Source organism: Mustela putorius, unplaced genomic scaffold (assembly GCF_011764305.1).
Source record: "Mustela putorius furo isolate JIRA1106 unplaced genomic scaffold, ASM1176430v1.1 tig00003834_pilon_pilon_pilon, whole genome shotgun sequence".
In the NCBI taxonomy this organism is placed as follows: Eukaryota; Metazoa; Chordata; class Mammalia; order Carnivora; family Mustelidae; genus Mustela; species Mustela putorius.
Window position 1 is genome coordinate 96091764 of NW_025421987.1, and position 22644 is coordinate 96114407.

A 22644-nucleotide genomic window follows, 5' to 3' on the forward strand; every position below is an offset into this window, starting at 1 on the left:
ACTAACTGAGCCACCCAGGCACCCCTGCCCTTTTTCATATATTTCTTCTTTTTAAAATTTTAGTAGAATAATTTTGAAAAGGTACATAATCCGGAAATTAAATAAAAGACATTGATCAATAGAACAGCAAATGACAGGGGCATCTGGGTGGCTCAGTTGTTTAGTGTCTGCCTTCTGCTCGGGTCATGATCCCAGGGTCCTGGTATCAAGACTTGCATTGGGCTCCCTGCTCAGTGGGGAGTCTGCTTCTCCCTCTCACATTCCTCCTGCTTATGTTCCCTCTCTTACTGTCTCTCTCTCTCTGTGTCAAATAAATAAATAAATGACATAGGTAAGAAAATACATTAAAGAGGAAAATTTTGGGTCATCTTTATCTGTCAACAGTCTTTTCTAAACCTTCTTGTTTTGGGGGCGCCTGGGTGGCTCAGTGGGTTAAAGCCTCTGCCTCTGGCTCGGGTCATGATCCCAGGTTCCTGGGATCAAGCCCCACATCAGGCTTTCTGCTCAGCAGGGAGCCTGCTTCCCCCTCTTTCTCTGCTTGCCTCCCTGCCTACTTGTGATCTCTGTCTGTCAAATAAATAAATAAAATCTTTAAAAAATAAAAACACCACCAACAAAAAACCTAAACCTTCTTGTTTTAAACAGATTTTAAGAGTAGATCTATTGATATTTTAAAAGAATTCTAGGTTTACTTGAGAAAGTTTGGCCAATTGTGTAATACCATGAAGTATATTAATTTTTCTAGTAGTATAGTAAGAAGCTTATGAGACTAGTATAGCATGTAAATATTTATGATACTGGTATGCTCTTAAATCCCTAAATTAAATCGCTTTTACATAAAATTACCTTTTATTCCAAGTATATCCACAGTCTTTGAATTTTCCCCTATAGATTAAGGTAATTATAATTATATGAAGTCATTCATTAGAATAAGGGTTATTAGTATCATCATGCCCTTTGTGCTTTATAATGTAAAGTAAAAATAATTAATGTAGGCCAACTTGGATGGACATAATCCTATTTATACTAATTTCTGCATGGTCATATAATTCAAAGGATGTGTAGAATTTAAATGTGAGCATAATTCCTGAAAAATTGTGTTGTGGACTCTGAATTAATCAAAATAATAGCTTATTGGGGCACCTGGGTGGCTCAGTGGGTTAAAGCCTCTGCCTTGGGCTCAGGTCATGATCTCAGGGTCCTGGTATTGAGCCCTGCATCGGGCTCTCTGCTCAGTGGGGAGCCTGCTTCCTCTCTCTCTGCCTGCCTCTCTGCCTACTTGTGATCTGTCAAATAAATAAATAAAAATCTTAAAAAAAAAAAAAAAACCTTAAAATAATAGCTTATTTTATTACAATTTTTTAAAATAATGTTTGTTATGCTTTTTCTGTTGAAGAACAATTTCAGTGATGGAAGTGCCTTGGCTTCGCCCTTGAATTCCAGAAAATCTGATACAGTCACAACCAAGTCTCAAAAGAAAAGTAAGAACAAACAAACAAACACTGGAGATATTCATAAGTAAGTGAACATGAATATATATGTATGTAATTATTTAGAGAGGGAGAGAGAGGGAAACAGAGTGTGTGTGCACAGACAGGGTTGCAGAGGGCCAATCTTAAGCAGGCTTCATGCCCAGAGTGGAGCCCAATGTGAGGCTTGATCTTACAACCCTGAGGTCATGACCTGAGCCAAAATCAAGAGTCAGATACTTAACTGACTGAGTCACCCAGGTGCCTCTGTCAATTATTTATTGATCACTTACTGTATGCTGGTGTTTTTGCTCATTTAGTCGGCTGATGGTTAAGATTTGGTCCATGAACTTTGCATGAAAACTCTCCAAAGGTCGGAGATTGATGTAAAGTGAAAATAAGGGTGCAACTTACATAGCTTAGATGCCTAGTTAGCATGAAGAGAGATGTGAAGCCTTATTTTGTTTTGTTTTGTTTTAAGAGAGGGGTGGAGGGGAGGCAAGGGGAGAAGGAGAAAATCCCAAGCAGGCTCCACACCCAGCATAGAGCCTGACACAGGGCTAACTCTCACAACCCTGAAATCATGACCTGAGCCAAAATCAAGAGTCAGATGCTTAACTGACTAAGCCACCTAGGTGTCCCTGAAGTCTTTTTTTATCTTGATAGCTCAGGATTTTCATGTTCCTTTTTTCTCAGAATTAACCACTTGGATTCCTTTTTCCCCTGGTTTAGATTCAAATGAGAAAAGCTAGTCTCATATAAGGTCATCCTCACTGATAGTTTATAACTTGCCATCTAGGTCATTCCCCCACCCTTTTATCCCCTCAGTTTATGCACTATATTTTTTCTCTACTATACAAAAAGCACGAGTCAGGTAGTCTGTAGTGGAGTGGATTTAGTCTCCTCATAATGCCCCCCCAGGAGCAGGTAGAGTTCATGATTTTATGAGGATATAAGCGTTCCCATAGTAATTAACAATTGGAAACATTTAAGAACCACAATCTAGAGTTTAAAAATAGGGACAGCTGGTTGGCTCACTTTGTAGGTAGGTCTTGCAACTCTTAATCTCAGGGTCATGAGTTCAAGTCTCACATTGTTGGGTATGGAGCCTATTTTACTTTATTTTATTTTTTCAAAGATATTATTTATTTATTTGACAGACAGAGATCATAAGTGGGCAGAGAGGCAGGCAGAGAGAGAGGAGGAAGCAGGCTCCCCACGGAGGGGACTTGATCCCAGAACCCCAGGATCATGACCTGAGCCGAAGTCAGAGGTTTTAACCCACTGAGCCACCTGGGTGCCCCTGGGGCCTATTTTAAAAATAAATTAATAAAAATATGTAAGGGGTTTTGGCTCAATTGAGTAAATATGTGCAGGTAATTTTATGTCCTTCCGTAACTCAGAAATTTTCATTTTGGAGCAGGGAGGTAGAGATTTGGGGGGCAGTTAAAACAGGAGATTGTTATTAAGAGAGAAAAATAGATGTCTCAATATCAATATTATTAACGCTGATATTTTGCAAAGTAGAAATCAAGACAAAACCATTAAGAGAAAAGCAGAGATTTTTCATATCGATGTAATACTGTTCTGCTTAAGGGATGTAACTGTCAATGGATCTTCATGTACCTAAATACATACTTTGAAATAAATAAAGATAAAAATAAATAAAGATAAAAAAAATAAAGACAAAAATAAAGATAACCCACTGAGCCACCTAGGCTCCGTGGGTTAAAGCCTCTGCCTTCGGCTCAGGTCATGATCCCAGGGTCCTGAGATCGAGCCCCTCATTGGGCTCTCTGCTCAGCAGGGAACCTGCTTCCCCCACCTCTCTGCCTACTTGTGATCTCTGTCTGTCAAATAAATAAGTAAATAAACAAATCTTTTTAAAAAAATTTTACTAGAGATTTAAAAATGGGGGGCGCCTGGATGGCTCAGTGGGTTAAAGCCTCTGCCTTTGGCTCAGGTCATGATCTCAGGGTCCTGGGATCAAGCCCTACATTGGGCTGTCTGCTCAGCAGGGAACCTACTTCCCCCACCTCTCTGCCTGCCTCTCTGCCTACTTGTGATCTCTGTCTGTCAAATAAATAAATAAAATTTTTTTTAAAAACTTAAAAAAATAAAAATTAAAAATGGACAGATGAATTTAAAAGCAGAAATTGAAGAGATTAAGAAACTAATAGATTAAAGTTAAAGCAAAGTTAAAAACAAATAAGGACTAATATCTGGACTATATTAAGGAATTCTTCTATGACTTTAAAGACGAAGAATCCAGTTCCAAAATAAGCAAAGGGCGTGAATAGACATTTTTCCAGTGATATACGTATGGCCAGTAAGCACATGTAAAGATTCCCGGTATTATTAGTGATTAGTATTATTAGGAAATGCAGATGAAAACCATGATTAGATACACTTCACATCCACTAGGATGCCTGTAATCCAAAAAAAAGGAAAATCAGTGTTGGCGAGGATTGGAGAAATTGGAATCTTGTACAGTTACTAGTGAGAATGTAAAGTGGTACAGTTTGAAGTTCCTCAGAAAGTTAAAGAGTTACCATATGATCCAGCAATTCCACTCTTACCTATGTATTCAAAAGAATTGAGAGCAGGAATTCAAACAAATATCTGTACATAGCTGTTTGTGTCAGCACTTCAAACAGCCAAAGGATGGACAAACGCAAATGTCAATTGAAGGATGAATAGATAAACAAAATGTGGTATAAGCCATACAACAGTGTATTTACTCAGCTCTAAAAAGGAGTGACATACTGATACATGCTATAACATAAATGAACCTCAGAAACACGCTCTGTGAAATAAGCCATACAAAGCGGTTGCCTTTTATATGATTTTATTTATTTATATGAAATAGCTAGAGTAGGTAAATCTATAAGATAGGAAGCAGGTTAGGAGTTGCCAGTGGCTGGGGAGGTGGGAATGGGGGAAGTTACTGCTTAACATATGCATGGTTTCCTTTGGGAATGACAAAAATGTTTTGGAACGAAATAGAGGTGATGGTTTTACAACTTCATGAAATGCCACTGAATTGTATGTTTTAAAATGGTTTATTTTGTGCTATATGGATTTTGTCTCAAATTTAAAATGATTAACAAACTCAGGTGTTTGAAAATTAAGAAAAACTGGTGAGTAATTCTTTGGCTAAAGAAATCTCGATGGAAATAATAAAACTGAAAGTATTATACATCTAAACTTTTGGGAGGGGACTCAAGTATTTAGAAATCCTTAAATGCCTTATTAGAAAAGGGAGAAAAGCTGAAAGTAAATAAATACTTTATTTTAAATTTAGTTAATTAATTTTAGAGACAGAGGGAGAAAGTTCAAGTACACAATCTGGGAGGAACAGAGGGGAAGAAAGAGGGAGGGGCAAAAATCCCAAGCAGACTCCGTGCTGGGCGTAAAGCCCAATGCAAGGCTTTCTGTATCACGACCCTGAGATCATGACCTGATCTCCTCCAAAATCAGGAGTCTGATGCTTAACCAACCAAGTCACTCAGGTGGCCCAAGAATATACTTAAAATGACAATTCCAGGAATATATTACTGACTTAATATTAGATGATGATGTAATGTTAACGTATTAACTATTAACCCATTAACTGTTTCTTTCTTTCTTTTTTTTTTTTTAAGATTTTATTTGTCACACGGAGATACCACAGGTAGGGAGAGAGGCAGGCAGAAAGAGAGGGGGAAGCAGGCGCCCTGTTGTGCATAGAGCTCAAAGTGGGGCTCAGTCCCAGGACCCTGAGATCATGACCGGAGTCGAAGGCAGAGGCTTAACCCACTGAGCCACCCAAGTGCCCCCCCATTAACTGTTTCAATATCAAAAGCATGGGAATGATAATTCTTAATAAAGTGGGAATAGGAATAAACTTAACCTGTTAATGAATATCTGCTAGAAAATTTATACCAGATAGCATACTTTATGATAGGAAATTGAAATTATTCCCGTTAAGAACAGGAAAATACAAGAGTGGTCTGTTATTTACCACGTCTGTTCAGTGTCGTTCTAGAGATTTCAGTCTGCACAGTAAGATAATAAAAGGAAACAAAAGATATGAGCTTGGAAAAGAAACCATTGTTATTAGAGATGGAATATAGAAAATATATTGCAAATCTGAGAGTTCAGAGATATATTTTTAAAATTAATAAGGGTGGGGTGCCTGGGTGGCTTAGTTGTTAAGCTTCTGCCTTCAGCTCAAGTCATGATCCCAGAGTCCTGGGATCGAGCCCCACATTGGGCTCCCTGCTCCTCGGGAAGTCTGCCTCTCCCTCTCCTACTCCTCTCTGCTTGTGTTCCCTCTCTTGTTGTGTCTTTCCCTGTGTCTCTCTCTGTCAAATCAATAAATAGAATCTTTAAAAAAAAAAATAAGGGTTTAGCAAGTTTGGTAGATATAAAATCTGTACAAAAGTTCTGTTGAAAATGTAACTTTAACTAAGATTTAGTTTATTATAGCATTAGAAAATAAAAAGTCCTTAGAAAAAATTTTACAGTAAAATCTGTAAGACCTTATGGAGAATATTTTAAAAATTTTTATCATATTAAAGAAATGTGCAGGATTCATGAATTGGAAGATGTCTAATATTACAATAATGCTAAATGTCAGATCTCCCCAAACTGGCCAACAGATTTCAGTGCAATTGAAATCACAGTCCTAATTTTTTTTTAAGATTTTATTTATTTATTTGTCAGAGAGAGACAGAGAGAACCCAAGCACAGAGAGAGGCAAGCAGAGGGGAGAGCAGGCTCCCCACTGAGCAAAGAGCCCGATGCCAGATCTTGATCCCAGGACCCTGGGATCATGACCTGAGCCAAAGGCAGACGCTTAACTGACTGAGCCACCAGGCATCCCAATTTGATAATTTTTGACATCTGTCACAATCCTAACCTTTTCTTAGACTTGACATACTGACTTAAAAATTTATATAGAAGAGAAAGGGCTTTCAGATACCACCAAAGAGAGAGAAAATGTGTGGTGGAGAGTTGGATGCTTTAAATTGTATAAATAAATATATATGATACTTGCACAGGGATGGATAAACAAAGTGAAGCAATGTAGTAGTTTAGAAATACAGCTATTTTTGCAGCCTTCATGAGGGCTTTGGTGTTTATAAAATATGCCCACCAATTCTTTGAAACTCTTCCCCCAAAAAGACAGAGCCCAGTTCTTCACCCCTTGAATAGAGGCTGGACTTAAGTATACACATAGAATTACCTGAACGGTATTTGGGGACTAAGTTGTAAAAGACATGTGACTTTTCTCTTTTGGATTATTTGCTCTGGAAAATTTAGCGGCCCTGTTGTGAGCAGCCCATGTGGTAAGGAACTGGGGCCTTCTACCAACAACCAGTAAAGAAGTAGGACCTCAGAATAACCTTTGAGTGAGCCTTCTTGGAAGGTGATCCTCTAGCCCCACTCAAGCCTTTAGATCACTGATCAACATCTTCCCTAGACTCTAATGAGAGATCCTGAGCTAGAACCACCCAGCTAAGCTGCCCTTGGATTTCTGACCTTCAGTAACTGAGATAATATTTGTTGTTTTAGACCACTAAGTTTTGAGGTACTTTGGGTAACCAGTACAGTAGTCATCATTGCTCTTTAGCTGTTAAGAAGGATGAATTTGTCAATAAATGCTGTTGGGACAATTGATTATATAAGGAAAAGATGAGCTTGGATCTCTACTCATACTGTGTAGAAAAATTATGATGGATGAAACTATGAAACTTTAGACTGATAATAAAGGAGATTATCTTTGGGGAAGGATTTTATTTGAGAAGATTTTATTTATTTGTCAGAGCAAGCATGCGCAAGCAGGAGGTGTGGCAGGCAGAGGGAGAGGAATGCTCCCCGCTGAGCAAGGAGCCCAATGGAGGACTGGTTCCCAGCACCCTGGGATCATGACCTGAGCCGAAGGCAGACACTTCACTGACTGAGCCACCCAGGCATCCTGGGGAAGGAAGTTTTAAAGAGCAAAACATGTAATTAGATTATAAGATTAAGAACGTTTCTATCAAAATACCTTTAAGAGAATAAAATGGTGGTCTTCTATCTTTAAGATATTTTAACTTGGGGTACCTTGATGATTCAGTAGGTTAAGCATCTGACCCTGGATCTCAGTGTATGTCTTGATCTCATGAGTGAATTCAGGCCCATGCTGGGCTCCATGATGGGTATGGAGCCTGCTTTAAAAAAGAAGAAATTTTAACTTACTTAACTGAGAAAAGGTAATGTACTATTAAAGAAATACCCACCTCTGAGTAAGAAAACAATCAGTAGGAAAAATAGGTAAAAAACTTTGACTTCAGGGGCGCCTGGGTGGCTCAGTGGGTTAAGCCGCTGCCTTCGGTTCAGGTCATGATCTCAGGGTCCTGGGATCAGGCCCCACATCAGGCTTTCTGCTCGGCAGGTAGCCTGCTTCCCTCCTCTCTCTCTGCCCGCCTCTCTGCCTACTTGTGATCTCTCACTGTCAAATAAATAAATAAAATATTAAAAAAAAAAAAAAAAAACTTTGACTTCATAGTAAATGAAACCTGGAAGTTAATGTATATTTGAAAAGATACTGAACCTTATTAGTAATTGAGGAAACAAATTAAAATCACAGTGAGGTAGCATTTCACACTCATCCTATTGGAAAAAAAATAGCTTTATGACAGTATTAAGTATCGTAGACAATAAGGACCACTTCTGTGTTTGGTGGAAGTGTAAAAGATTGATACTCTAGAACTCTGGGGGCATAGATGCCAAAGAAACCCTAGAAGATACATAGAGGAATGTTCCCACCAGTGCTGTTCATAATAGCAAAGAGCAGAAGTACCCAGATGTCCCCAAGTCGAACTGAATACTATCCAACAGTCAGAATGAATCTAGCTGAGAATAACACGCATAAATCATGAAAATGGGCGAAGAAAAAGGTTATAGAATACATGAGGTATGCTTCCGTCTATGTAAAGGTCAAAATCCTTCAGTACTAAGGAATACATGTTTAAGGATTCAAAGGTATGGTAAAACTATTTTTAAAAGTAAGGGAAGGAGCACCTGGGTGGCTCAGTGGGTTAAAGCCTCTGCTTTCGGCTCAGGTCACGATCCCAGAGTCCCGGGATCGAGCCCTACAATGGGCTCTCTGTTCAGTGGGGAGCCTGCTTCCCTTCCCCTCTCTCTGCCTGCCTCTCTGCCTACTTGTGATCTCTGTCAAATAAATAAATAAAATATTTTTTTAAAAAAGGTAAGGGAAAACTCAGGATAGTCGAGTCTCTGAGGGGACAAAGAGGGGACCCCATAAAGGTTGTTAAAATAAGTGATCCTCCCCTTACTTTAAGCTAGGTGAAAAGTATAAGGGATTTTTGGGGTTTTGTTTATTTGTTTGTTTTAAAGATTTTATTTATTTGACAGACAGAGATCACAAGTAGGCAGAGAGGCAGGCACAGAGAGAGAGAGAGAGGAGGAAGCAGGCTCCCCGCAGAGCAGAGAGCCCAATGTGGGGCTTGATCCCAGGACCCTGGGATCATGACCTGAGCCGAAGGCAGAGGCTTTAACCCACTGAGCCACCCAGGCCCCCCATGTTTTTTGTTGTTTTTTTTTTAAGATTTTATTTATTTGACAGAGAGACAGCCAGGGGGAGTGGAAGAGGGAGAAGCAGAAGCACTGCTCCTGCAGTGCATGAGCCTGACATGGGACTGGATCCTAGGACTCTGGGATCATGACTGGAGCCAAAGGCAGACGCTTAACAACGGAGCCACCCAGGCGCCCCAAGTACAAGCGCTTTTATATAAAGATTTAAAACTTTTAAAAATTGTAACATACATATATTAAAGTACACTATTCTTAAGTGTTGTTTTGGTGAATTTTTAACTACATATAAAGCATCTTCCAGATTAAGCTACAGAGTATTTCCAAAAGGTTAACTAGTGTCCTTTCCCAGTTAGTATCCCCCTCCTTGAACCACAGTGTATTATGATTCTTACATATGTTTTGCAACTATTTTCTTGTAAATTAATTGTTTTCACGAGATAGACATATTATATACTTAGATCTTTAGACATAAGTGAGAAAAAAGGAAATCACAGAAGAATATGATTGTTTTAAAAAAGAGATAGTGTAGGGGCGCCTCTAAAAAAGAAATATTGTAGGGTGGCTCAGTGGGTTAAGCCTCTGCCTTCGGCTTCAGTCATGATCTCAGGGTCCTGGGATTGAGCCCCGCATCAGGCTCCCTGCTCGCTGGGGAGCCTGCTTTTCCCTCTCTCTCTACCTGCCTATCTGCCAATTTGTCATCTGTTAAATAAATAAATCTTTAAAAAAAAAAAAAGTGTGTACTATATAGAAATCATATATTTTTTTTAAATTGGTTACATATGAGAAAGCAAATAGGAATGGAAAGGAATGGTAGCATGTATGTCCTATATTTCTGTACTTTTTTAGAATGAGCATATATTCATACATTACCCAGTTATCGTAAAAAATATTTGGGATAGTTCATCAATCTTTCCTGATTATGTTGAATAAGTATCTGGTCACGTTTTCTCTGCTTATGGAGTTCAAAAAAAAAAAAAACTTACACTGTAGTAATTCTATTTTGATAACTAATATCCAGCTTTGGCAGAAGGATTCTTCAACTTTGGGAAACAAAACTAAAATGAGATTAGGTGTGCTCAGTCAGTTATGCATCCAACTCTTGATTTGACTCAGGTCTTGATCTTAGGGTCGTGGGATTGAGCCACATGTCCCACAGGTCAGGCTCCATGCTGGGCATGGAGGCTGCTTTAGATTCTTTCTCCCTCTCCTTCTGCCTCTCCCCTTCACGTGCACATACGTGCACACGCTTTCCCATTAATTAATTAATTAATTAATTAATGAGACTAAACCTGGGCTCCTGTTTTCTTATTGATTGAAAAGGTAGTTCTTAGGGCACCTGGGTGGCTCAGTTGTTGGGCCTCTGCCTTTGGCTCAGGCCATGATCCCAGGGATCCCTGCTCAGCCGTAAGCCTGCTTCTCCCTCTGCCACTCCCCTGGTTTGTGTTCCCTCTCTCCCTGTCTCTTTCTCTGCCAAATAAATAAATAAAATCTAAAAGAAAAAAAAAAGGTAGTTCTTTTACTTAGTTTGCAGAGTAAGTATTTAGATTGATTCAACTAAATTTTGATTCAACTTTGATCTAAAAGGGATATTATTCTTTGTTCTTAAATGATATCTTTGTCTAGATTTTATTTTATTGTTCCACATGCTAATTGGTACTTTGGACACAATGAAACTTAGGGTGTTACATATTATTTGCAGTTCAGACATTTTTCTGTTGTTCTCTTTAATTATAAAAACAACAGCTAGATACTCCTTGAAAATCACCCAAAGTTACCACTGCTTGAAGGCAGGCAACATTTTAGGACATCTTTGCCATTTTTAAGCATAGTTATATATGTGTTTGAATTTTTTACAGTTTTTAAAATATACCTGCTATCTCCTTTTACTCCCTTTTGTTTTACAGCATTTTTTCATCGTATTACAAACTTCCATGTTTTCTGTGGCAGACAGCCTATTAAAGATGCTTAGACGTTTTGAGATACCCTTATGCTGATATATTGATGTATCTGTATTTTTCTAGGCAGATAGTTGATACAAAATGTGTATCTAACAAAATCTCTATACAAGAGTGGTAGAGAATCTAATCATGAGTGCTTTCCCAATGGTAAACATTAAAAATGTAGTAAACAGCCAGAATTCCTGGCATTAAAAAGAAATATCTCTTTTCTCCTGATTTAAAACGTCATGTAATTGCGTTTGGAACAACTTTATAGTCTTGTGTTGTTCTGATGTTTATTGAGAATTAAATATTTAGATTTGACTTTTATTTCCTTTGCTGCTGTTTTTCACTAAAATATAATAATATCCAGCCTTTTAAGTATTGCTCTTGTATTGGGCCAAAATACCTGAGACAAGGAGTTAGAATACACTCTTTGTGATCAAATCAGCCAAACAGATCAGACAGTCTTCATGTAAATAGGTAATCTGGCTTATTATAGTGGTCACATGCCACTTGTCTGTCAAAGCATTCAAACTTTGGTAAATCTTTTTTTTTTTTTTTGGTAAGGTATTTGTCACCTAAATCTCAGTTCGGGTCAGCATCGCAGTCTGAAATTTTACAAGGAAGCCCAAAGAACTGCATGTCTAAGGTATGTGGATGCTAAAGATGTTCTTCCTTTGGCAGATTTACTAACGCTATGGGTTGCTAATACTTGTAGTTTCCTAACTTCTTTATAGTCACTGTACTATAGGGAATACCCTTCCTTAGTCATTTTAGGCTCCCCTAGACTAGGGGTCAACAAATTTCTCTAAAGGGCCAGATAGTAAATATCTTTGTGGCCTTATGGACTCTGTCACAACTATTCAGCTATGTTTTCGAGTGAAAGCATCCACAGACAGTACATAAACAAATAGGCTTTAATCAAGTAAAACTATTTACAGAAGCAAGCAACAGGCGGGATTTGGTTCATGGGCCATGGTTTGTGGATGCCTGGCTTAGATAATCAAACTTGCAAAACCAAATAGGCTACACCTGGTACCAGCCTCAGTGTCAGTGAAAATTAGAGGATAAGAAACAAAGCATGCTAGTAGGCGTATCTGTGCCCCAAGAACCTTCACTGTAGAGCTCCTAAGTGACAACCTGGAAATGAGACAGTGCAGAGAATGGGGAGGCCCCAGAAGCCCTCTTCCCTGTAAGAGTCAGTTATTTATTGTAACAACCCATGGGTATAGCCTCCAGGGGTCCTGGGAAGGAACATACCAGGTCAGAAGAGTTATAAGTCACTTACAGAAGCCCCAAGACTTGATTTCCCATTGTTTGCTTATAGATCATCATAGTTCTCCTAGTACAGATGCAGTTCACCAGTAAAATCATTTTTACCATAAGCTATGTGAACTAGTAAGACAGGTGACATTGCACCTTTATCAGGTTTTTAGGAAAATAGAACTAGGAAATGTGAGCTGACGCCAAGGTTGATTTCCTACAGAGATGTTTTGTTAACCCTTTACTAAGAGGCTCCTAGATCTTTTAAAAACTCAGCTAGGTAGTTTAAAACCTGTCATTTAATTGGCATTTACCATGTGCCAGATAATGTGTGTATTATTTTCTTCAGTGTCCACCACAAGCACCAACTCTATTAAGGTAGGTATTCATTCTTGTGCCCATTTTACAGTTAAGAGTTAACTAAGGCACACACAAATAAGAGACTTGTGCACAGTCCCCTAAGTAGAGATGCTAGAGGGAAGATTCAGGTCCAGATGATCTGGCTCATACTAGAACTGAGGATGGAGGAGGACTTGTAGTGTAGGGATATTTGTCCTACCCTTGTGTTCATATTCACAGCAAAAGCAGGTAAGCAACCTGGGATTTATCCAGTCCAAAGGGGACTGGTTTGTAAGAAATGCTATAAGAAATGATAAAGGCAAAGCAGATAGGTAAAAGAATAGATTTAAGGTCTCTAACAACAAGGAGTAATTTTTGTTCTGAGGCAAATTCTCACCAAAGCCAGTCTGTCTGTCTGTCTTTTTTATTAACATATAATGTATTATTTGCTTCAGGGGTACAGGTCTGTGAATCATCAGTCTTTCACAATTCACAGCACTCATTGTAGCACATACCCTCTCCAATGTCCTTAACCCAGGCACTCTATTTCTCCCCCCCGACCTCCCAGCAACCCTCAGTTTGTTTCCTGAGATTAAGAGTCTCTTGTGGTTTGTCTCCCTCCCGATCCCATCTTGTTTCATATTTTCCTTCCCTACCCCCCAAGCCCCCACTCTGCCTCTCTAATTCCTCATATCAGGGAGATCATATGATAATTGTCTTTCTCTGATTGACTTATTGTGCTCCGCATAATACTCTCTAGTTCAATCCACATCATTGCAAATGGCAAGATTTCATTTCTTTTGATGGCTGCATAGTATTCTCTCTCACACACACACACACACACACACACACACACACACCCCACAGATGTGTGTGTGTGTATATACACCACAGGTATATGTGTGTATATATATACACGTGTGTATATATGCCGTATATACACACGTGTATATATATATACCACATCTTTTTTTTCTTTTGAGAGTTTATTTATTTATTTAACAGACAGAGATCACAAGTAGGCAGAGAGGCAGGCAGAGAGAGAGTGGGGGAAGCAGGCTCCCCACTGAGCAGAGAGCCCGACGCAGGACTCGATCCCAGGACCCCGAGATCATGACCTGAGCTGAAGGCAGAGGCTTTAACCCACTGAGCCACCCAAGCGCCCCAACCACATCTTTTTTATCCATTCATCTGTTGATGGACATCTAGGTTCTTCCCATAGTTCGGCTATTGTGGACATTGCTGCTGCAAACATTCGGGTGCACATGCCCCTTTGGATCACTACATTTGTATCTTCAGGATAAATACCCAGTAGTGTGATTGCTGGGTTGTCAGGTACTTCTATTTTCAACTTTTTGAGGAGCCTCCATGCTGTTTTCCAGAGTGGCTGCACCAGTTTGCGTTCCCACCAACAGTGTAGGAGGGTTCCCCTTTCTCCACATCCTCGCCAACATCTGTCGTTTCCTGACTTGTTGATTTTAACCATTCTAATTGGTGTGAGGTGGTATCTCATTGTGGTTTTGATTTGTATTTCCCTGACGCAGAATGATGTGGAGCACTTTTTCATGTGTCTGTTGGCCATTTGGATGTCTTCTTTGCAGAAATGTCTGTTCATGTCTTCTGCTCATTTCTTGATTGGATTATTTGTTCTTTGGGTGTTGATAAGTTTTTTATAGATTTTTGGATACTAGCCCTTTATCTGATACATCATTTGCAAATATTCACCAAAGCCTTTCTTAAGGCTTTTCTGTGGTCAAAACTAATTCTAGGTATTTACTTACCTAAGACCTATAAGTGAAAAGAAAAATAATACTGACAAAAAGTCAGGGGTTTCTTTTTTTCTTTTTCTCTTTTTTTCTTTTTTCTGCTCTTCTCTTCTTTTCTTTCTTTCTTTTTTTTTTTTTTTTTTAAAGATTTTATTTATTTATTTGACAGAGAGAGATCACAAGTAGGCAGAGAAGCAGGAAGAGAGAGAGAGAGGAGGAAGCAGACTCCCTGTAGAGCAGAGAGCCCGATACGGGACTCGATCTCAGAACCCTGAGATCATGACCTGAGCCGAAGGCAGCGGCTTAACCCACTGAGCCACCCAGGCACCCCCTTTTCTTTCTTTCTTTTTCTCTTTTTTTTTTTAAAGCAAGGGTTTTTAACCTAAGGCCTGGGTCTGTGGTTAGAATCCAGAGAGTATATATGAACTTAAATGGAAGGAAAGGTTTATCTTTACTTTCACCTCAACTCTCATTCCTTTAGTTACAAATGTAGACTTCAAACTGTAATACTGTTAGCAAAAGCTGTGCCTTTGGTCATCATCAGTGGAAAGCACAGGTTTTTATCATGTTAAATTTGTGGCAGGTTTCTTAAAATATTGTTACTTGTCCCTACTTCAGCATTACAAGTGATTAGACTTGCCTCAGTAGATCTTATTATTTAATGTATTAATAGTTGCACATTGCATTAGGAATGAAATTCTAATAATTGTGTTGCAGTACAAATTATTCCCATTATAATCCTATGGATTTATTTTTATATTTTAAAGTATTCAGAAGAGGTCTGTAAGCTTCACCAAAATGCCGAAAGGTGAAGAGTCCATGGCACAAAAAGGGGCTAAAAACCTATGGCCTAGGGGAAATTTATAAGGTGAAAGAGAGGTTAGGTCCTGGTGCCAGCTTATTGGCTATACCCAAAATCTAGTTTGTAGGTTTTAATGGGAGTGAAAACGAAGGAGTGCCCTTATCTAAATTGGCACACAGAATAAAAATACTATTAAGAATTGGGGCGCCTGAATGGCTCAGTGGGTTAAGCCTCTGCCTTCAGCTCAGGTCATGGTCTGAGGGTCCTGGGATCAAGCCCCGCATTGGGGGGGGGGGTGTCCTCTGCTCAGCAGGGAGCCTGCTTCCCCCTCTCTGCCTGCCTCTCTGCCTACTTGTGATCTCTCTCTGTCAAATATATAAATAAAATCTTTTTAAAAAAAGAACTAATATGCTTTATTAGTAGTGATGCTATCTTACTGTGAAAACTCAGAGAGTAGACTTCGGTATTGTGACTTGATGTTTTTCTCCGGTTCACGTCAGTCTTTTTCTGTTTTCTACAGAAAACTGACAGTAGTGTTGTAGAGAGCCCTGCATGGCAAGATACAGAAATTGAGGAAGATATGCCAACACTTTCTCCACAAATATGCATGGAAATTCAAGAAAAAGGTGAAAAGTCTTCAGAGTCACCTATGCCTCAGTTATGTGCCAGTGGCAGAGAATGGTGCCTTGAAGGAAAAGTCAAAATGAGACCAACCAATCATGATAAAGAGTTATGTGTCCTAAATCATGAAGGACCTGAAGCCAGAGTTCCCTGCTCTGGAGAAGCTGCAGCTAAGCCTTATGGCAAAACCGAGAGTGGGCGCACTGTATCAGGTACGACACAGATAACTGCAAGTAATACAGTTACGACAGAAAATGAAGAGTCTTGCCTACCTATCAGTAAGGATATTTCCAAAAGAAAAAACCCAGAATCTTTGTCTGAAGCAGTCAGGGATCCGTGTGTTTCTGCAAAAAGAAGGAAAACATTCCCCGAAGCTTCCTCAGACCAAGAGGAAGCAGAAATCAACTTTACCCAAAAACTGATAGATTTGGAACGCTTACTTTTTGAGAGACATAAACAAGAAGAAGAGGATAGGTTATTAGCGTTACAGCTTCAGAAAGAAGTAGATAAAGAACAGAAGAAGCCAAACCGGCAGAAAGGATCCCCAGATGAGTATCATTTACGTCCTACGTCATCACCTCCAGACAGATTGCTAAATAGACAGAGGAAGAATTCCAAAGACAGGAACTTCAAAAGACAGACTGATACAGAGCATTCCAAATCTCGGAGAGGCTTGAAAAATGAAAATTGGCAGCCGTCTTTTAAGATCCAGTTGAAACATTCAGTTAATGTTAATGGGAGAAAGATGCCAAATTCTTCTAGAGATAATACTAATGTATCTAAAAGCACTAATTCCCTACAGCCTAGTAAGTCACAGAAAAGTATTTTCCAGATGTTTCAGAGGTATACAAAGTAATGCATGGGGAGAAAGAGGTTTTTATAATCTAGCAAATGGATGGATTAGGAAGCCTTTTTTCATATAGAGACTCTTTGTAATGGTCACACCCATTATCTATAAAGGATGGCATGATTATGAGGGAGGAATGTATAAATGTGTTTCTGCCAAACTGTGGTAAGCAGGAGTCCCAATCCTTTGCTTTTTTAATAACTGTGGTGTACTAAGTTTGACAATCCTTATGGGTATAAGAATGCCTTGGCGAGCTCCGAAGAAATCTTCAAGTGCCATTCTGTTTCCCAGAAATGCATGTTTTACAAAAGCCTTTGCTTCCCTTCGTGTCTTAACTAGTAATCAAAGTGAGATGATATATACCAAGTAGTTAGGAACCCAGCAGGGTAAGTTCTCTTGCTACTTCCCATATATTTGCAGAGCACTTGAAATGCATCTCCCATAACACTAAAGGAATCTAGTTTTCATCTCCACTTTAATTATTTTAACCATTATAGCATTTTCTTCGATTTAAAATGGTTTGTGATCAATGTGAAATCAGAAAAATCAAGAGTTTCCTGGAGAATTAGGAGTTAGTTGACAGAAAGGAAACTAGGCTCTTGATGCGAAGGGAGTTGAAGAGTTGGGGTGCGGCTCAGTGGAGCAGATTGATTGAAAGCGTTGGAATGGAATGAGTGACCAGAAGCTGGGCCTGGGATGCAGTAGCAGGTGACATTTATTAGAGGGTTCTCCCTCCTCTCTTTGCTAAATGACATGGAAAACATTTGGGTTTTAAAGTTTTTCATGCCATAGTATCTGGTGTCAAAATCAAAATCAATTGCTAAATTGCCTGAAATTTAGGAATGTCACCTTTTTATTAATCTGCTATTCTGGGGGTGGGGTAGGACTTTACTATAGGAGAGTTAAATATCATAATATCTTTTGTTGTGGGACCTGAGCTATAACCATGTGTTTATTTCCTTATATTATCATTTGTATTGATGCTGACTATTATATGTGTTTATCGACAGAAAAAGAAAGTCTGATACTTGGGTTTTGCCGTCTTACCCTTGAAAGTTAAATCAGAAGGCAGTGATTTCATTTTGTGAAATTTAACTTACAGACCATTAATCTTTTTTTTACATTGATATGAACAACTTTAAGCAAATAGTAGTTTTAACAGCATTTCTGCTGATCTCTAGTTGTCCATCCTTTTGAAGTAAAAATAAAACATCCTAGAGCTAATTCGAGCTTAAATTTATCAATATTTTTGTACATTATTAAGATTTTTTCTCCAAATTTTGTAATTAAAATTCTGTTAATCTTTGCATACTTAATGGCATCTATTTCAATATTGATTGGGTAATTATGGGTAGAATTCTGATGCTAATTTAAAATTTAGTTTGCTCTTTCTCAAAAAAAGAAAAACGTTTTTGCCCTCTGAGTAATGATTGTGCTAAAATGAAGTCTAGTCAGAAACTAACCAAATTTCTCCAAAATATGATAAAATCTGTCTTCTCATCAAATCAATATTTTTCTAAGAGCAATTTCACTTAACATTTTAGGGTAGACACTGTTAGAACTCCTCAAAAGTTGTATAATTAAATTTTTCTGGAACAGTCCTTGACCAAAAAGGGGTGAAAATAGTGTGACATATATAGGATTTCTGCATTTAACCCCTCATTTGTGAAGAAGTCTTCCTGACCTTAAGATAAATTTTAATTTCTCTATTAGTTTTTCTGGTAGTCCTACCTTACATTTCTTTTCATTAGAAACGAATAAATGTTTTGTGTCAGTCATTAGAGTGTATTGCTACTTATTCCTCTCATTTTTGTGGAGGGATAGGAGAATATTGAACTTCTCAGGGAGCACTAGAACTATACAAAGGTTGAGAATCTGAAAATTAAAATAATAAAAATTAAGACAATTACATGTATTTTACCACAATTAAAAAATAAAAATTAACTACCTAAAATTAAAAAGTTCTGCATAACAAAAATTACCACCATAATGGAAAATTGGAAAATACGGCAAATGGTGAGAGGGGTGGAGGGGCGGGGAGTAGATGCAGTTTGTCGTGAAGAGCTCATTTCCTTTGTACCAAGGATCTGCTGATAGATTATGAAGATGACTAATAACTCAAAAGGAAAATTAGAACTGTTCCCAAGAAACAGTTCCCAGGAAAGGAAATACAGATGTCTTTTAAGTGTGTGAAAAGATGCATAATGTCACTTATACTCGGGTTTATACATCTGTCTACCCTTCACATTAGTTAAGATAAAGGTGCTTTTTTGTTTTGCTTTGTGTATGTATGTGTGTTTAAATCTTGGCAAGAGTATGGGGAAATAAGCACGCTTATGTATTGGTTGGTATCAGTAGAAAATTTAAAACCCCAATTCTGAATTGGGCAATTCTATCTCTAGGAATTTCCTAAAGCTGCCTTTACATGTGTGTAGAATGACATGTACAAAATATTTTTGTATGGCACTGTTTATAATAATAAGCTTAGAAAAAACCTTAATGTCACATCAATAGATATTAAATGATGGTACAATTGTTATATAGCAATTAACAACAACAAAACCACGTTACTGATATGAAAAGATAGATCTATGTATTTGCATAATATGTCTAGAAAGAGAAGCAATAAATGTTGCCAACAGGGAGAGAAACCTTGTGGCTGGGAGATAAGGGTGGAAGAATGACTTTTCACTCTGTGTTCTTTCCTACTTTTTGAATTTTCAGTCATACCAAATATATCATCTAGTCAAAATTTAAATGTTTTTAAAATGTTGCAAGATCAGAGTACCCGGGTGGCTCAGTTGGTTGAGTAATGGACTCTTGATTTAGGCTCGGGTCATGATCTCAGGGTCCCGGAATTGACCCCAGCATTTGGCTCTGTGCTCAGCAGCGAGTTGGCTCAGGGTTCTCCCTCTGCCCTATCCATGCTTGCACACGCGTTTTCTCTCTCAAATTAATAGATGAATCTTTTTTTAAAAATGTTGCAAATAGGGGCACCTGGAAAAAAAAAAAAAAAAGATAGGGGCATCTGACTGGCTCAGTCGGAAGAGCCTGGGACTCCTGATCTCAGCATCGTGAGTTCGAGCACGGTGTTGAATATTAGAAATAACCTAAAAAAAAAAACAAAAACATTTTTTTAAAGATATTGCAAGATAAAGGAAGCTTATTAATTTCAGCCTTCACCACTCTGAAGGGTGTTCTTTGCCTTTACATATTAAAAATCAATTCAGGAAGTTTTTTTCAGTGTGGAAAGAACTATAGCATTCTGAGTTGATTTGAATGTATTTGCAGCAGGCCTACATTCCTGCTGAGAGTAATGAGAAGAGCCAGATAGAAATGTAAACTTCTTGGGGGCACCTGGGTGGCTTAGTGGGTTGAGCCACTGCCTTCGGCTCGGGTCATGGTCTCAGGGTCCTGGGATCGAGTCCCGCATCGGGCTCTCTGCTCAGCAGGGGGCCTGCTTCCCTTCCTCTCTCTCTGCCTGCCTCTCTGCCTACTTGTGATCTCTCTATGTCAAATAAATAAATAAAATTCTAAAAAAAAAAAAAAAAAACGAAAGAAATGTAAACTTGCCAGGATACCTGGGTAGCTTAATCGGTTAAGCGTCTGCCTTCAGGTTAGGTCATGATCTCAGGGACCTGGGATGGAGCTCAGTAGTGAGTCTGCTTCTCCCTCTTCCTCTGTGATCTCTCTCTCCTTAAAAGGTAAAAAAAAAAAAAAATGTAAAATTGCCTGGGGAAAAGCATCAGAGAGCTCCTGAAACAATGAGGTCTAAACTCAGGGCTAAGATTCTAGAGAAGGGAGACATGAGAAGTGAAATGGTATTTGCAACCAAAAAGTGGTTTTGCTGGTAGCATGTGCCTGTTGTGAATGCAGGACAAGAATCAGGGCTGCTGCTAGTGAACAGAAACTGGCAGAACTCTTGGCCTTCTGATGAAGCTGGAATAACAATATTGGAGACTTGAGGGTCATCCAACACAAGGCCAATTTTCCCATCAAGGTAATTGCAGAGTTTTCAAACTGCTCAGGGCAGAGGCTTAAAAGGCTGAAAACCTCAGAAAAGCAGAGTTGTCATCAGGTTCACACTGCTGATGAGACAAAAGCATTCATGACCTGGGCGCCTGGGTGGCTCAGTGGGTTAAGCCGCTGCCTTCAGCTCAGGTCATGATCTCAGGGTCCTGGGATCAAGTCCCACATCGGGCTCTCTGCTCGGCAGGGAGCCTGCTTCCCTCTCTCTCTCTCTCTCTGCCTGCCTCTCCATCTACTTGTGATCTCTCTCTGTCAAATAAATAAATAAAATCTTAAAAAAAAAAAAAAGCATTCATGACCTACCAAGGGAAGGGAGCCTATTGAACACACCAGGACCTCAACTGGAAGCCCTAGCACAGGGGTCTGTAAAGTACACCCCCAGGGCCACTTCTGCAAGCTTCGTGTTTTTGTAGGGCTTTTGGGCTAAGAATGGTTTTGGTTTTAAGTGCTCTACACCCAGCGTGGAGCCTGGCACAGGGCTTGAACTCACAACCCCAAGCCGGAGCTGAGATGGAGAGTTGGGCACTTAATGGACTGAACCACCCAGGCGCCCCTAGACCTCCCTTCTTAATTTGGTCTCTACCTGTTAGGTGAACTGCTTACCTTCCATTACCTCACTTTCTTAATTTGTAAATGGGAATCCTAATATAATCAACCAAGTTGCTATCAAGAGGTAAGCACCTGGCACATGCCTTGATTCAAAAGAAGAACTGGAATAAGCGATGATTCCTCCTGCCTGGCTCTTTTCTGACCACACTACTCCACCAGTCCCACTTTTGGAAGAGTCTCACTTTGTTCATTGTTTTCGTCTCCCATAAATCTCCAAATGTGGCATCCAATAAGCTGCAATTTATCTTCCGTCCACTGATGGAGACTCCACTCAGCTCTGCCAGGCATGTCTGCAGCTCCCTGCATCACAAGAGACCCCTGCTTCTAAGTCCCCAGGTCACAAGAGTCCCTGGCCTCCCAAAGGAAACTGAATTCTCAGAAATCCTAAGTGGCTTCTACAAGTCCCTGTACTGGTTCACAGCTGGTGTGCATAAAAGTGTGCGAAACCCTAGAAACTCTGAGATTAAAAAGATGGGAGTTGAGCCACTACTGTATGTTGACCCATTTCTTATTCCTGCATAAAGCTCTTAATAAACAATTATAACTTTAAATTTTGAGTCTGGTTTTTTCCCCGTAGAATATTTTGCCTTGTCTTGGCAGGACTTGGAGCAACCTTGAGTTCAACTGAAGGGACTCTACATTTTACTTTTACTATCCTCTTCAATTTGGCTTTTGTAGTTCCAGGTTGCCACAATCAGGCTCTGTCCCTGGAAATCGGAGTCTCCACGTTTTTGTATCCTTCATCTCCCTCTCTCAAGTCCTGTAATGGACTTTTGTGTCCCATTTTTTACTGCAGGTTAGACTGACCCCAGACTTTCCTGAGTCCCAGGATGGGGATGAGAACCCCATTCCTTGCTCAGTTGATAGTAGACAAATGTAGTGTATTGATCTGAGTCCAGTTAAGAAAACAAGAACCACAGTATTTCAGCAGAGGTTATAAAAAGGAATTGGTTAGACAAGTGTTAGACCAAAGGGAACGGACACATCTCTAACCCAAAGATGGTAACTGCAGGAAGTGGCTACTGCCCTCAGAGCTGGGAAACAGAAGGGAAGAGTCTGAGTTACTAGAACGAGGCACTTAAGAGGTGGGGGAGGGTGTACTGCGGAGCTGGTGTTCAAACCTTTGAGAAAGAACCCTCGTAGGTGTTGCTGGTGCTCCGAAAGGGTCCAGCGAGTCTTGTTTTAGGAAAGTTGAATTTGGAAACAAGTCAACTGCCACTGCTGGGGAAGCACTGATAGGAACAGCAAAAACCAAGACAACCCTTTTCCTCTTGCCTCCTAGTACTTCCTATAATAGAGCGGGAAGCTTGCTGAAGGAGGAGCCTGGGAGAGTGGGAAAATGTCTTTTGTAGCTGAGAGAGAAGAGGGTGGGGGA

General features: G+C 39.4%; 1 protein-coding gene across 4 annotated transcripts in view; it reads left to right on the plus strand.

Annotated features, from left to right (window-relative positions):
* The window catches only part of RNF168 (ring finger protein 168), a 44703-nt gene extending 26111 nt beyond the window's left edge, over positions 1-18592 (plus strand). For all 4 annotated transcript variants that reach the window (XM_004745347.3, XM_004745344.3, XM_004745345.3 and 1 more), the window contains 3 exons: positions 1397-1518; positions 11561-11642; positions 15684-18592. In XM_004745347.3, the coding sequence (XP_004745404.1) occupies positions 1397-1518; positions 11561-11642; positions 15684-16640 (1161 nt within the window). In that variant the 3' untranslated portion in view covers positions 16641-18592. The remainder of the gene's footprint in view (positions 1-1396; positions 1519-11560; positions 11643-15683) is intronic.
* The last annotated feature ends 4052 nt before the right edge of the window (positions 18593-22644 follow it).